The sequence below is a fragment of the Spea bombifrons genome, chromosome 1 (genome assembly GCF_027358695.1).
Source record: "Spea bombifrons isolate aSpeBom1 chromosome 1, aSpeBom1.2.pri, whole genome shotgun sequence".
Taxonomy (NCBI): domain Eukaryota; kingdom Metazoa; phylum Chordata; class Amphibia; order Anura; family Pelobatidae; genus Spea; species Spea bombifrons.
The window spans coordinates 85657499-85672422 of record NC_071087.1 but is presented as its reverse complement, the minus strand read 5'-3'; the positions used below and the strand labels follow the sequence as shown (position 1 = coordinate 85672422).

Sequence of the window (14924 nt, the reverse complement as noted above, 5' to 3'; positions counted from 1 at the left end):
CAGAGATGCATGTTGAGAAATGGAAAGAAGACTCTTTTCTTATAAACTGATTTTAAAATAAAGGTCATGTTCCACCTATTTAACGCTTTTGTATCTGAAGATGGTATTAGGGACATCATTCCTAATACTGTTGAATATCCAAACCCTTATACAGCAAAGATGAGGCGCAAGAACATGTGGAAAAATAAAAACGACAATAATAGTGTAGTAAATAAGCACACTATTGATATGTAAGGGTGTAGAAGGCTCATCAGAATGGACCATAAAGGCTTGGATTTCTTCTTTGAAAATCTGGAATATCCAAACCCTTACCAGAAATGGTTGTTTAGTCATGTTCTCATTTTTACTGGGAATTCTTAATTGTCGTGTGATACAAAAGTAGAAAGGGATCGGTGGTTGTCGTAGAAACTGAAAAGACTCATTTCTTTTTTAATCTGGGTAAACCAGTAGAGGAAGGAATAAAACGAAAGTTGTGCTAAGGTTTGTGCCCAACCAGATGGCTATAATTACGGTTTTGGAATTTGCAAAGTTATAAAATAATTTTGTATACATAAGACATTTGGTAGGTCATTTTTAATGGTTACGTATAATATCCCTTTAACAAAAAAATGTCAGTGGATTTCTTTAAACAGAAATCATGACTTTGTTTGCTTACTGACTTGTAGGAACCTCACCCTCTCCTGTATTTGTGCAATCCCTGGAAGACTATCTGCTTGTCACTATAACCTATTCCGTACTGCCGTGGCTTACACCAATACTGTGCTGCGTGTGTTGAATGTACAGCTTGTAATCACACAACGTTGGGCATGATATTTGTTTAACATGACCTTTTGAGACTCAATAGGTCCTTTCTTGGGAGGTTTTGCTATGCTGTAATGAAGAGTCCCTGCCTAAATCACCTTGGCTCGGCTCCGCACCGCTGTGTAAACTGGGCTTTAGCGTGACCTTCATTCTAATGGTTATCTTGCTGCAGATGACAATGAGCCCTTTCTTCGCTCCTGCTGTGACAGTACGTTCGCTTGGCCATGTAGTGTGTCATTACATGGGAGAGCACACCTGGAACCTCAGACTACTGCAAATGAATATGTGATTTTCTGCGGCAATTGCAGCTCTGTTTTTAAGGAATATACAGCACAGTTTGGGGAAAAAAATACTAGCTAGACTATTGCTTTTTCTAGAATTACTATTGAACCCAAGATGATTTTTAATCACTGTAAAATACTGCCAACGTGACGACCCTGCATTTCACTGCCGGTGCCTACAAAATAAGGCAGTAGTTATCAGAAGGCTTTTTATGGCGTTCACCAGCCTGGCATCGTTATATTGCATTATTTATTTCATTGTGTCTAGCCACCATCCATACACATAGAAACAATTTGCCTCCCCACAGTAATTTAGTGGGGAGCCGTGCACTTGTCATATTAATTTCTGATGGCTGTGGGCTTTTGCTCTTAAATGTTTCTTGACATAACTGAGACTTGATCAGATTTGATATTATTTGGTGGACCACAAAGTGTTGGGTTAAATATTGGAGGCAGTGGTGTGACAAGAGATTTGCTTTGACAGACTGCTTATTCATTCACCCATATGAAATCCGGTGTTCCACTTGAAGTGAAGCCTTTCTCCTTTTAACCTGTTTCCGAGGAGGCCTCTTGCGCGTAGAAGTCAATGGAAAAAGTCACCTTCGAGATTAATACTGCAGCCCCCTACGGAGGCCGTCCACCGCTTTAACTGTTACTAAACTCTCTTAATGGGTATGGCGCAAGAATCATTGATTGCAACCCTGGGTTCAGAAGAATGAGCGTCCATGGTTTAACACATTTGATGTCTTGGTGCAGCTTAAAATATGAGAAATTGTTGGCATGCTGCATTAATTAGTTAAAAACACTTATTCTGTGCTTAGGGTTATACAGTCATTAGGCAACCGGGCATTATGAGTACAGGCGTGAATGCTCATTACTTTTCTACTTTCTCTTCCTTCTCCACCTCCCTCTTCCTTCCTTCTCAGGGGTACCATTACTGATGCTGAACATCCTGACTCCTAAGCAAACTGTATATTATTGTTTATATAGCGCCATCAAATTCTGCAGCGCTGTACAATGGGTAGACAGGACATAACAAGTAGTATGTAACATAACAGTTTGACTTACAGAGACAACAGGTGAGGAGTGTAGGGAGGAAGCGAGTCCACAGAGTAGCTCATGGTAGGCACCGGACATTCTTACAGTGTTAAGCTCACCTGACACCGTGAATCTCGGCATCGACTCGGCAGCCAGCTCTGGAATGGTTTTTGTGTGTTTGTCTTATGCTGTAGAAGATGAAAGTGGCAGGTTTAACCTGTGTTTTTTTTTGTCTCAGCTCCTCATGCCTCTAGCAGAGAACTAGAAGTGAGGTGGAAACGTCACATTTTTATTTTGTATTATTGTTGTTGTTTTCACATCTTGTGCGCTCTGACAGCTGCTGCTCCCTCATTTACCAGCAAGCTGTCCTGAAGATATTGTTGCTGCTGTCACCTAGCATCAAGTCATTCTTCTCAAACTGTAGCGATCTATGTTGTACTTATAAAATATGAACGATAATGGCTGCTTCTTTCTGGCTATTTGGTTTCGGTGTGAAACTGATGTGCACTCTGCTGGATTTGTGCCCGTAAAACTTGTGTGCTTCCATGCCTTATACTCTATATACATTAATAATGGAATAAACTTTATAAAAAGTCTAACTAGAGGTTCATTAGATGGATAGCGGACATGAAGGCTCTTTCTAAGGCCCTCAAGCTGCCAGAAAACCAATTAGGTGGCTGTTCTGCAACTACAGCGGTTGACTGATGCTTGACTAATATCCCAAAACCACAAGAGCTGAGCATCATGGGAGTTTGCAAATAACTGGATAGCCTCTTGGCTTTCATAATGGTTACAGGGAAACGCCATCCAGCATCTGCACTTTAATTGCATATGATAGCTTAGAGGCCCCTTTACGTTTTTACATGTAGATGTTGAGCTGCAGCATCTACTTAAAGGTAAGTATTTTATTAATTGTTTAGGCTTGAGGAATCCACATGAAATTACTTAAAGTACTTTAATGTGCATTTATTGTTAAAGGGGCACCCTGGGACACGACTATCCTTTTAATGCAAATGTAAGTAGCAGTCGATAGAGGCAAACTAGCCTCTTATGTAGTCTATATGAAAATACTAATTTGAGTATGAAAATCATATGCTGAGGGTTATTTAAAAAGAAAAAAAAACCTTTTAGCAACTTGACTCTAAGGTTACTTGCAGATTGTACACACACCTCTAGTTTTTAAACAGAAAATGACCCAAACAGGCATACAAAAATCACCATACCTTAATTGATAGGCGGAAGCAAATTCAAAATAGAAAAAAAAAAACTGTCCTTGAAGACTAAACCTTCCTATGCAGTTTAACCCCTTAAGGACAATGGGCGGTCCCTAAACCTATTGAAAACAATGCATTTTGAGCCCGTAGATGTACGGGCTTTGTCATTAAGGGGTTAATACTTATGATGGCCCCTTCTTAATTGTTTTTTTCCTGCTTGCCAGTGCAAATAGTGATTCTTTCAATTCCAGTTATATATTTCACATTGCCATATTTTTTGAAGACACACTTTTTTATTAAGTTCTCTTTTGAATTTGGATTTTATTCTCCCTACGATGTTTTCAAGCAAACTGTCCGTTCCTCAAATGCCAGGAGTGTCTGGCATGTCCTCACATGCCTCTTTCACTGTGAATTAGATCCCCTGTCATCATTGGCTACGTGCATCAGATCTGCAACAAAAATAACTTTGCTGTTTTGATGACACTGGTTAAGTTCTCCTTTTTTGTGTTTGTGAATGGGTTAAAGCAGGTAGGACTTTAATGTACAATTTTGGCTTTGTGAAAGAAAAAAAAATACTATTACTGGCAGCTATTTCATTGCAATCAATGGGAGCTCCAAATATGCATGTGTGTAGAGGGGGAATGTATATGGAAGTTAGGGGGAGCCATCATCGGAGCTTGCCAGAGGTGAGCTGAGCAGGAGATGCAATCGATCAACTGGATCTCCTCCAAAGTCAAAAGAAAAGGAGGTTGGAGACACAAGGAAACAGACCAAGTTTATAGACAAGATTCTAATAATTCATTCTATTGATTTGGATTATGAAAAAAGTTATATAAGGCTTACTAATACAAGGTAGCAAATGCATGCTCGTAACCTTGGTACTGAGTAAAATGTATTTATTTTCTTCCCCAAAGGACTAGAGCTGTATGATTCTTGATACAGGATGATCTGTTGGAGATAAGGTGTCCAGAACAAGATTCGTTCTGTAGTTGTCTGTCAGCATTGAGGTGATGGGCAATGTTTTGCCCTATAAAATGTGTCTGTTTGGCCTTTGTGGCTTTTATTTTCAAGGTCAAACAAGTCCGTGGTCAGGTTTTCTGCATGACCAGGGAACATTGCATCTCCTCTGCAGTACCCTCCTCTCTTCTTCTAAATCTTCCAAGTTTACAGCTTTCTTTGATTGTGCTACTATTTTCAACACACTGAGCAGAACAATTGACTTCACTTTCTGTGCAATTTAATAACGGGGTGTTCTTGGAAGTCACCGTAGGATGTGAAAAAAGCTGAAGGAAATTGCTTCTACCTACTGGTTCAAAAATAGCGCTTACAGTTTCAATGATCTAGAATGGATACTTTTAGCAAGTGGTTTTAAATGTTAAAAACAAAAATGTCCTTATAGAAGAAATCTGTAAAGGTTCAATAAAATATAAGAAGTTTGATGTAGTCTGCTTTATTTACAGCCATAATCTACTCACACAGCACACCATTTCTCAAGGGCCAGCAATGGTGTATTAACTACCAAGTAGATGGGACCTCTCTCATCATCTTTACTACTATTTGTGTATTTTGAGCTTCAAATCATTGATACATCGCTTAAGTGAGTACTTTCACAGTTTTTTTTGTGAGCTGAGCAAGCCCGCTTGATCACCAATGAGAACCCCTCGCCCCATCCCAGCCATGCTTTGCCGAGTTTAGTGGGGTTCTTACAAGAAACCCCAGATCTACACAGACATTTGTTACGTTGCCCTCGTGATATGCGCAACTATTTTATTTAAATTATTTCGATTTTCACATTATTATTTTTTTAAACGTTCGTAAGATTTCATATATGGGTATATCAGAGCATGTTGCTAAAAAGGACAAGTCCTATGAGTGAGTTACCATTTCTTTGAGGCAAAGTTCTTGAATAGAAAAGTATTACCGGTATATCTTGAAGATCCTTTATTCAGATCACGGGAAATGCTATTATCAATAGCAGGCATGTACTCTTTTGACGTTTAATGCTTGGCATCTTGCTGAACTTGTTAGCACATATATAGTTAACTGCTTCTGTTCTTGGCTCTGACATAGGATCCCTGCCACCATACCTGGGTACAAAGCCTCTGGTACCTCTTATCATGGAGGGTCTTTGTGGCATTTACTTTTAACCTGTTCCAATTTAGAGTTACATTACAGCAGCTATGTTTTTTTTTAGTGCTGTTTTGTTTTGGGTTTCTTTTTTCTTCTTTAAAGAAAAGTACAGGCAGATGGTTAGGCCATCATAATTTGGATCCCTGCCTCAACTACCCGCAACATGATTTACACATGCGGCCTCTTTTCCCGACTACTGTCAAGTCCATCTGCGTGGATTGCATCCCGTGTAAACTGAAGTCTTTTGTCCTTGGGCAGAGACACAAAGAACCAATAAAAATCTAATGAGTTGCCTGCTTTAACGGCAAGCGCTTTTAGCAAAACAAGGCCGCCTTGGCTAGCATCGCAGCAAAGAATTGAGGCTGGGACTCATCTATCTGGTATCACTGTTCTACAAAAAGTGGCACAGAAATAAACCTGCAGGCTTTTTATTAAATCCAGATTTCAAAATATGCCACGCCAAATAAGCCACAATATGGCCCACAGGTACATAATATGTTGGAGCAAAGACAGAAAGTGCCAGCAGCCAAATGTGCGCAACGAGCAAGAAGTTCAGCTTGTTAAAATAGCAGGATTATGTATGAGGCTGCCATATGATATCATGTGTATTTGTTGCTTTTGGTTATGTGAGACTAGACTGCTGGATAAAGGAGGTCCCTACACCCACATTGTTTTAATGTGTTAACCTGGCGGACAAGAGTTTAATTTTTAATAGCTTTTATATGGTTAAGAGATTTTTATCAGCCCTTCCTGCATGCTTCCGGGATCAATTCCGGAATCAGCTTTCTCAGTTGCATGCTTCCAATGAGATACATATTGGATTGCTAACACGCATGCCTACTACACATCTGTGTAATAATATATTTACTTTGGGCCAACCAAATCAGTCGTTGGATATGAAGTACAATTCCGGGTACTGCTTCTAGACGAAAAGCCCAGACAAAAGCCAGAAAATTAGTATGAGTAATTGTAGAACGTTTGTTCTGAAGAAATCCTGGAAAAAAAACGTACAAGTAGATATAACCTATAATTGACAATATACTAAATTGACTATAACACATATTAAGACATACTATACAGGAGTTGCCATACAGCACGGGCCAGAATTGGCCATCTGGCACATGGATAAACTCCCGGTGGTCAGATCAGGTGAGGAAGCGTGCAGGCGGGGGCTGTTACTTCTCCCTCTAGTAAAGTACTCAAAGTCCTTTAATATGCATTTTTCTTTTGTGAGACCGTCTGCGCCATTAAACTGTCTCTTTTAAATTGGACAAAATAAACTGCGTTATGAACACATAACTTATACGACCTGGGCCATATTCTATTAGGAGGTTGCAGGAGGATGAGATAGAAGTTGAGATATAATCTTTTGTGTGTGTGTGTGTTTTTTAAGTATTGCCCTACAGGTACAAATTAATCTTGAAAATGGGTTGCCAGTTTTAATTAAAAAAAAACATATATTTTATTAATGGGTGTGAGTTATTTGGTAGTTAAAAACAGGAATTTCTGATTATTACGTACCACGTTTTTTCCTAGATACACTTTTTTCATACTTTTATGGGGGAGTTTAAGAAAAATGCAGTCAGTATGTCGTATTCTACAGCATTGTACAGCGGCCATACCACCTTACAAAAGCACATTTTGTGTTTCTATGTATAGTGTTACATGTAATGTATGTAGGTCTATATATTGACCGAACAGAAGCAATTAACGAAGATAACCTATTAAGGTTTATAGAACGCACACCCCTTTGAGGCATAAGATCGAAGTAGATGAGACCTTGAAGAAATTTGTATGTGAAAGACCTGGCCTATCAGCTGCCCTTCAAGCCTCTCATCAAAGTTACCTTGACAGTTTTAGTCCAGGAGAAAACCTTGGATATGCGAAAAGATATAATGAGATTCAGACCTCAGATGCTTCATCAAGAGCTCAAGCAGTGTTAATGCCTTTTTTTTTTTTTCTTGTACTCACTTTACCTAAAGCCATACCAGTTAAGCTCCGGGCTCCTTCAAGTCTGGCTTGCTTTTTTTTTTTCCGTGTGGATTTTGAATAAAAGACCTGTATGGTTTAGTCTTTGATGCCATCTGCTATAGTCAGTCTTTTGTCTGTCCGTAAAGGAAAGAAGTGCCGGTTAAGCTGTATTTGTATTTCAGAACACCTATGTTCAACGCTGAAGGTACATGAAGGAGGCAAATCTTCCAAAACAGCATGGAATCATCAAAGACGTGCAAACTAATTTGAATGTAGGCAAAACAAAATTGTGTAGTTTATTGGATTATTGGGATAATGGCTGAAAAGGTGTGCTGATTCGGGATATCAGAGAATTCCCCTGAATGGCTTACGCTGGTTTATTCACTAACCAGTGAGTTTTTGATATGTATTACTTGTTATACACCAACTTGGACGTTTTCTGCAGCTCAAAGAACAACGATACAGTGGGAAAGGGGTAGATGATTTTTACCAAGGAAAATGATTCGACTGGTGTGTTTTGATAGAAGGAAGTCTGGAAAAAGATGGGTAGGAGGGGTGCAGAAATGGGGGGGGGAGATTAAAGAGGGAGCCCTAAAAAGTTTGGGAAAGTTAAGTTTAAGTGGATGTGTGTGTTCAGTGGTATGCTCCTGCCTTTTTTGTTTTTAGTAAGATGCACAATGTAGTGTGTTTGGTCTATGTGGTAAGGGATATGCAGAAAAATGTTTAGGAACATGGTAGGGCTGATAAAGTGTCTAATTTTGAGGTGGCAGTTCTGAATTGGCAAGTCAATAAATTTTGCTAGAAGCCACAGTTTTTTGATTCCATTACTTTTTTTTTTTCTTCTGACGGTCAAGTTTTCTAATCTGTGTAATTGTTTTGATGTCTAACTAAAGGTTAATCTCAGAGAAGCTGTGTTAGATGACCCCCTAAGTCAAATATGTGTCCCCTTTCCTTGCCCACCCTTACAAAGGAAGCCTGAATGGTATTTGCTTATTTGAATATGGAAATACCATTACATTGGTTTATTTAAAGCAGTAAAATGGCTTTTGGGGAAAATGACAGGATACATGTTAACTGGCCCTGGTCTACAGCCAGAATAATGAATCTGGGTTCTCTGCTCATAAAGTATGGGTACAGTGGACATAGAATTTTTCTTCACAGCTACAACTTACCTCCCTCACCTGATTTGCATATATTGCTCTTTCTCTAGAGATATACCTTTTTAAAGGGGGAAAAAAACACGTTTCCATTAAGTCTGGGTAAAATTTCCAAGATGGCAGCTGCTATGTCATCATACTGCAGTTATTTAATCTTCCTATTTAATATTTGCACAGCGTCATTACAAACATTCACTTAGTTCTCATGACTAGCCTTGGATGCACTCAAATTGTGTACTGAGAGATACCAAATCTAAAGCAGGCAGATTGATGATGACATCGGCTCTGTAATTTAGCGCAGGTGGCCAAGGAGTTTATTCTGTATTATCTTTATTATTATTAATGCATAGTTCAATGCAGTTAGTGCTTCACTAAGAGGTAGTTGCTAGTTGATATATTATGTTTCTTTAAAGATCTGTCACTGTTCGTTAATTAAAACTATAACTTTGTTTCATATTTTGCAATTGGTGTGAGTGCTTCGGAAGTATTTAGTTTGAAACAACCTCAATGAAGCTTAGGTAGTTGGCAGCCTTTGTCGGGGGTGTCAATAACGAATTTAAATTAAATTCTCTCCCTTCTGGTCACCCTAACCTTACAACAATTGTATTCCTGTATGTATATATATATATATATATATATATATATATATATATATATATATATATATATATATATATATATACACAAACACAACGTTATATAGGTTTATTAAGTGAATACAGCTGTAAAACGTAAGAATTGGGTAAACTGACAGATTTGTAAAACGAATTACGTTCCCTAAGAACTAAAGTAATTAAATAGGAAATGCAAACCCTAAACTCCAAACAATATATGTCTTGTATATCATAACACAAGAATGATGCAACAGGTTAACGGTGGAATTAAAGAAATTGGCTCTTTAAGCCCTGGATTGCTCAGTCTGGTGAGTGAATCAAGTTTCCTAGGGCAATGGCTTTTCCAAGGAACTGTCCCAAGCCTTAATCAAGGAATGCAATAAATGTTACTACGAGATTAATTTCTGGAAATTATCTGGACAGGTTGTCGTGCAGGGTTAAAACTACATTGACTATATTGACATCTTCAGCCACAGAATGGTTAAGACTCTTCGATAACCAGGTGTCAGTAGAATTCTACTAGGCTCTCAAAGAAGAGGAAGAGCAGCAATTTATTTTGCCTGAGAGGTAATGTAATTTGAGATACGCGGCCCATCAAAAGCCTTGTTTTACAGAGCAATTACTGCCATCTTTAAATTGTGCTCTTATTCCTGACACTGGCATTAAGATGTTCCTTTATGAAACTCAGTTTTTTTCCCTCCATTTCGACTGGCAATTTAATCCACATTTCCATGCAGATCGACTGAGATGAAGCTGTCATTTTTCTTGTGTTAAACCTCCCTATTAAAAATAAATAACCTTGAAGCTCTAGAACGCTTTCATTTCCATAATAATGATCTGGCCTCATCACGACTTAAAAAACTAAATAAAAAATCATCACACGGTGTTATTAATCTTCATTGTGTACACCTTTTTGCACTAAGCTGTCTTGGACACTGACTAATGAAAGCGTGTGGAATAACAGACTTCATTAACATTGCCATAAAGAATTGGCTCAGTGTGGTTATTGTACAGAGAAAGTCACCCAAAATGTCACGAGTGACAACAATGACAGCCTTCAGTGTGTTTATTGGAACACAAGGAGGTAAAACCAGGTTTCTGTCAATGCTAACCCAGGATACCGTATGCAGCACAGGATTATATGCTCAAAAAGATTTTTTTTCCCCCTTTAAAGGAGCAGTCGAGCACTTTTTTTTGGGGGGGGGGGTCTTTACAGCGTTATAGCTGAATGGGTTAATAATTACACATTACGTAGCCTTTTAAGCTTCTAAGCAATGCAGTTCAGTTACCAAGTAAAGGGTGTTTAATGGCAGATATTGTACAGTTCTATACCTCTAAGCAGTAATGTATTCTGGCCTAAGCCATACCCATTAAAAGTGGGATCACTGATCTCCCCAACAAGCCCATTATCACTATAAGTGCTGTACTGAGTGCATGTGTGCGTGCGTGCGTGCGTATGTATATAATTAGTGGCTGCCACCCATTTCCAGGCATTCATCACTTCTGGGTATACTTAGAGCAAGGCCCATACTGTTCCTTCTGTACCAGTATTAATAATATGTGTAATGACCATGCCTGGGAACTTCTGGGAGCCTTCCCTTGCGGGACGCAGCCAGGACTGCCCACCAACATCGGCGGGAGCTCCCGCTGACGGCAGTGGGAAACATCCCCATTTAAAGGAAAAATGGGCAGGGAACGGGGCCTGTCAAGACCCCACTCCCGCGACTCGGAGGATTCGGGTCTAGACACAGAGAGCCGGAGAAGTTTAGGATTGAACCATGGCAGGGCTAGTGGTGGGATTTGCTGCTGAACAGTTACTGTGCTAATATATATATATGTGTATATATATACATTATATTATATTTTTTTGGGGGGTGTATCGCAGAGAGAATCGTGGCAGGATGTGTTAATAGAGAAAAAGGAAGGCTAAGAAATACACGTGTAAAAATGTAAAAAGTGAATAAAACTGGATAAAATTAAATTAAATTTAAATTGGATAAAAGTTTTTGATATAAGAAAAGCTAACTTCCTGGATAATGCATAGTTAACGAGGTGAGATGAAATTCTTCCTTTATTGGGTAGGTAATGACATGGCTTTGCAGTATGTATTGAATACACGTTATAAGCCGGAATTGGCTGCATGTAGACAAACATTTGATTCTGCGGAATTGCACAAGCATGGTAATGTTTAATGTGTCCAATTTTGAGAAACAAATGCTTTTTGTATTTAAGAAATCGTTCTGCCTCTATTGGCATTCACCTTCCACTTGCCCGGTTTCAATTCTAGATTATTCACATATCAAACGGAAGAAAAATGTCATTCTCGTTAAAAGAACCTTTGAAGTATAATGGCAGTTTGTTTCTGCTATAAGGTTCCTTCGGGGAATGTCCTGAATATCACGGGTTTGTCCTTAACAAAGGTTCTCTTAACACAATCTACTTCTGCAGCACACTTCTCAGGGATTACATGTCACGGCTGTTAGGTTTGTATTTTTCTTAATTCAATTAAAGCGTCAGCATTATGAACGTCTGAAAGTTTCTGAGCTGTCTGAGCTTCAGGTGAAACACCTTTTAGTTTCTGGCTAAGCGGAAAGAAAACGGGGAAACTAGGTATTGTTGAGGTTTATCACTTAGTTGCCAATGTTAAAGAGACACCCCAGTCATTATACAGTATGCACTGTATGTAATATCCATGATAGCTGAGTGACGTGCTCCATGTAATCATCTCATATACATTTGGTGACCCCCTCCCCATTTATTACCAGCCAAACACAAACCTCCTGGCAAGTGATATACTTACCAATACTCAGCTTCAGTGCTGGCTCTGCAAAGGTTTTGGGGGCCTAATGGGGTCTTTAAGCAGCCAATCAGCTGGGGAAATTATTGGACCATAGAGGTACCAAAATTGTAAAAAAAAAAACAAAAAAAACAATGAATAGAAGGGTGTTCAATAGGCAAAATACCACTATCTACATAATGGTTGACGTTCTCCTTCCACCTATGTACTGATGTAATCTAGCATCCGGTGTCGTTATATTGAAACAAGGTTAGTATAGGGAATGCTGCCTTTTCTCCAGCTTTGGCTTTTGTTAACATGCATTAAATATATTTGATGCTGTCATTGGTTTCCTCATTTATTACCTCCACCACCACCCAACATTGTATGGTCTGCCTTCCCAAAAAATGTCAGCATTGGGCAGGTAATTTGGAGCAATGTATTGTGTTCTGCACATACATATTGGTTTGGAGATCAGGCAAGAACCTTTTTCTTTGAGTACGTCCTCTTTTTTTTTTTGATTAAAATAAATGAGACTTGCGTGAAAGCAAGCTGCGCATGTGGGTGCAAAGGGCATCATTACAATTAGCACTAGGCCCCTACCGATGTATGAAAGTGCTTCTCTGTAGAAGAAGCAAATTCTGAGGTCTGGGGAGATTAAAACCTGTGTGAGTCCCTTGGCTGTTCTTTACATTCTCCAAGAAAAGGGTAAGGTGTTAATTTAAGACTTTAGAGTGAATGGTTGCCGAGGTCCATTAAAGAGCACAGCGGGGGCTTTTTGAGCCCAATCTTGCATTTTATAAGCTACAGGCGCAGCAATCTTTTCTTGACGTCCTAAACGGTCTCAGAAACCTTTATTTGTCTTTTGTTTGAGCTCGGTGTTGATGGATCTTTTTTTTTTTTTTACCCCCTTTTATTATTTTTTGCAATGAAAGGAGCACAGAGACTCTTAATCCTCATAGACAGCCTTCAGCATAAAGTGATTTAAGCTCTTTTAATGCCTTATTGTCTTGTCCAAAAAGCTGTTTTAAAGAGCAGCAGAGATTAAATATCTCCTGTCTAACGTGCATTAGTATATAAAAAAAAAAGATGGTCTCTTTCACCGCCACTCAGTGCGCCATAAACATGCTTTCTGCCGGAAACATTTCAATTTTCACAGCTGTTTAATAGTTTGGACTAAATATAAAAAAAATTATATTTTGAGAATTTTTTTTTTTTAATTAAAGGTGCTTTTTCGCCTGCCCTGAATTTAACTATCCCGTAACTAAATGCAGCATTAGCCCTAGTACGCGTTTTTGTCCCATTCTATTCATATTTTGTGTCGGGAATGCGTAATTGTCATGCGACAGAAAAGCAGGCACTGACAAATTGTTGCCATAGAAACCAAAAAAAAATCTTAAATTTCTTTGTTGCATTTTGTAATTAAATCCTTTAGAGGAAGCACTGCTTTTTTTGCTTCGCATCCTAGAGAGAACCATTAATGTTTTGTGTGCGTGAAACGGCACTATTTAACTACTGCCTTTCTAATTTGAAACGTAGACCAATTCATCGGACAGCCGTACCTTTAAGCCACTTTACAAATGTTAGTTAATATTAAGGCAAATTTAATTGCTTTTGCAGATAGTGGTCAAAATCCTGTGAAAGACCGCTGAACCTTAACCAAGGTCAAGAGATAACCATATGATGTAGTATGTCCAAATGTTGGTTCAACTGCTTGCCTGCTATGTTCCCAGATGTTATTTACATCCACACAAGTATTCAGATTTACAAAAAGTCATTTTTTTCTTCTTTACGGTACTTTGATAAACACTATATACATTCCTAAGATATATTTTAATTTTATTTTTAAAAAGCCATTTTATTTCCTTAGGAACTGTGCCAATATTTTTTTTTTTTTAAAAGCCTTTTTGACTATTGTCCAAAGCCATTGTATATTTAATTGCTATAACGTTGAATACATTTCACTGATCAAAGCTGTTATGCAACATGTGAGGTTTTAGGAAATTTTATTTTATCCACATGTAGACGGTTCACTTGATTTTTAAAAATGGCACTTATCACTTAATATAAAAAGCAAAAACAAACATTAGGGTGTGGGGTTTTTTTTGGTTTTTTTTATGAAAATGTCTGGCTCAGAGAACAGATTTTCCTGCTGAACATTACATTTTTCATGAAACAATATAGCCCTTTAAGGATACTAAATAGGAATAATAATTACCTATTTTATTATTTTTTTTTACATTTGTTGTTATGTAGGTATAACTTATTTACATCAGGATTGCCTATTGCTAGAACAAATAGAAGAAAAGGGTTGTGTGTTTGTAGCTCACACATAATAGCCCCGAATATGATATGGTGCTTAGGAGATTCCTTGTGTTCTGGTCTTCAGCAGCCATATTATTTCAATAATAAAGAGCGTTGAAATTCACTGGAATCTGCTGATTTATAGAGTTTTTTTATCTTAGCCACACATAACACGGTCTTTTTGTTTTCTTCTTTGTCTTGATGCAGATATTCAAAAACAAGAAAGTCAGAAGCCACCGCAGAAAAATATTCAGTTGTACGACACACCTTATGAACCAGAGTGCAATGGGGTAGAGGAGTCCGATTCGGAAAGCCTGATTGACCTACGTTTGAGAGAAAGCAAATTACCGCAGGATGATGACCGGCCAGCTGATGAGTATGACCAGCCGTGGGAGTGGAACAAAGCTTTGCCGGCCCTTGCAGGTACTCAATCTTAATAACTAACCCTACTTTTATTGTTGGTGTACCATCAACTGGTTTCTTCAGGGTTTCGTCTAAATCCGTGATGTCCAATTAGAAGGGTTCTCATACAGCTCCAATCCTGCTTTACAGTACCTCATTTCTAAAATGTGATGTTATTAATTTAACAACATTTTGGACAACAGTGCTTTTCATACCATAGTCATTAGGAATGACCT

General features: G+C 38.4%; 1 protein-coding gene across 1 annotated transcript in view; it reads left to right on the top strand.

The window, feature by feature from the left end:
* The window catches only part of SHB (SH2 domain containing adaptor protein B), a 96330-nt gene that overhangs the window by 49595 nt on the left and 31811 nt on the right, over nt 1-14924 (top strand). Inside the window, exon 3 of the mRNA XM_053465797.1 lies at nt 14494-14709. Coding sequence (XP_053321772.1) covers nt 14494-14709 — 216 coding nt within the window. The remainder of the gene's footprint in view (nt 1-14493; nt 14710-14924) is intronic.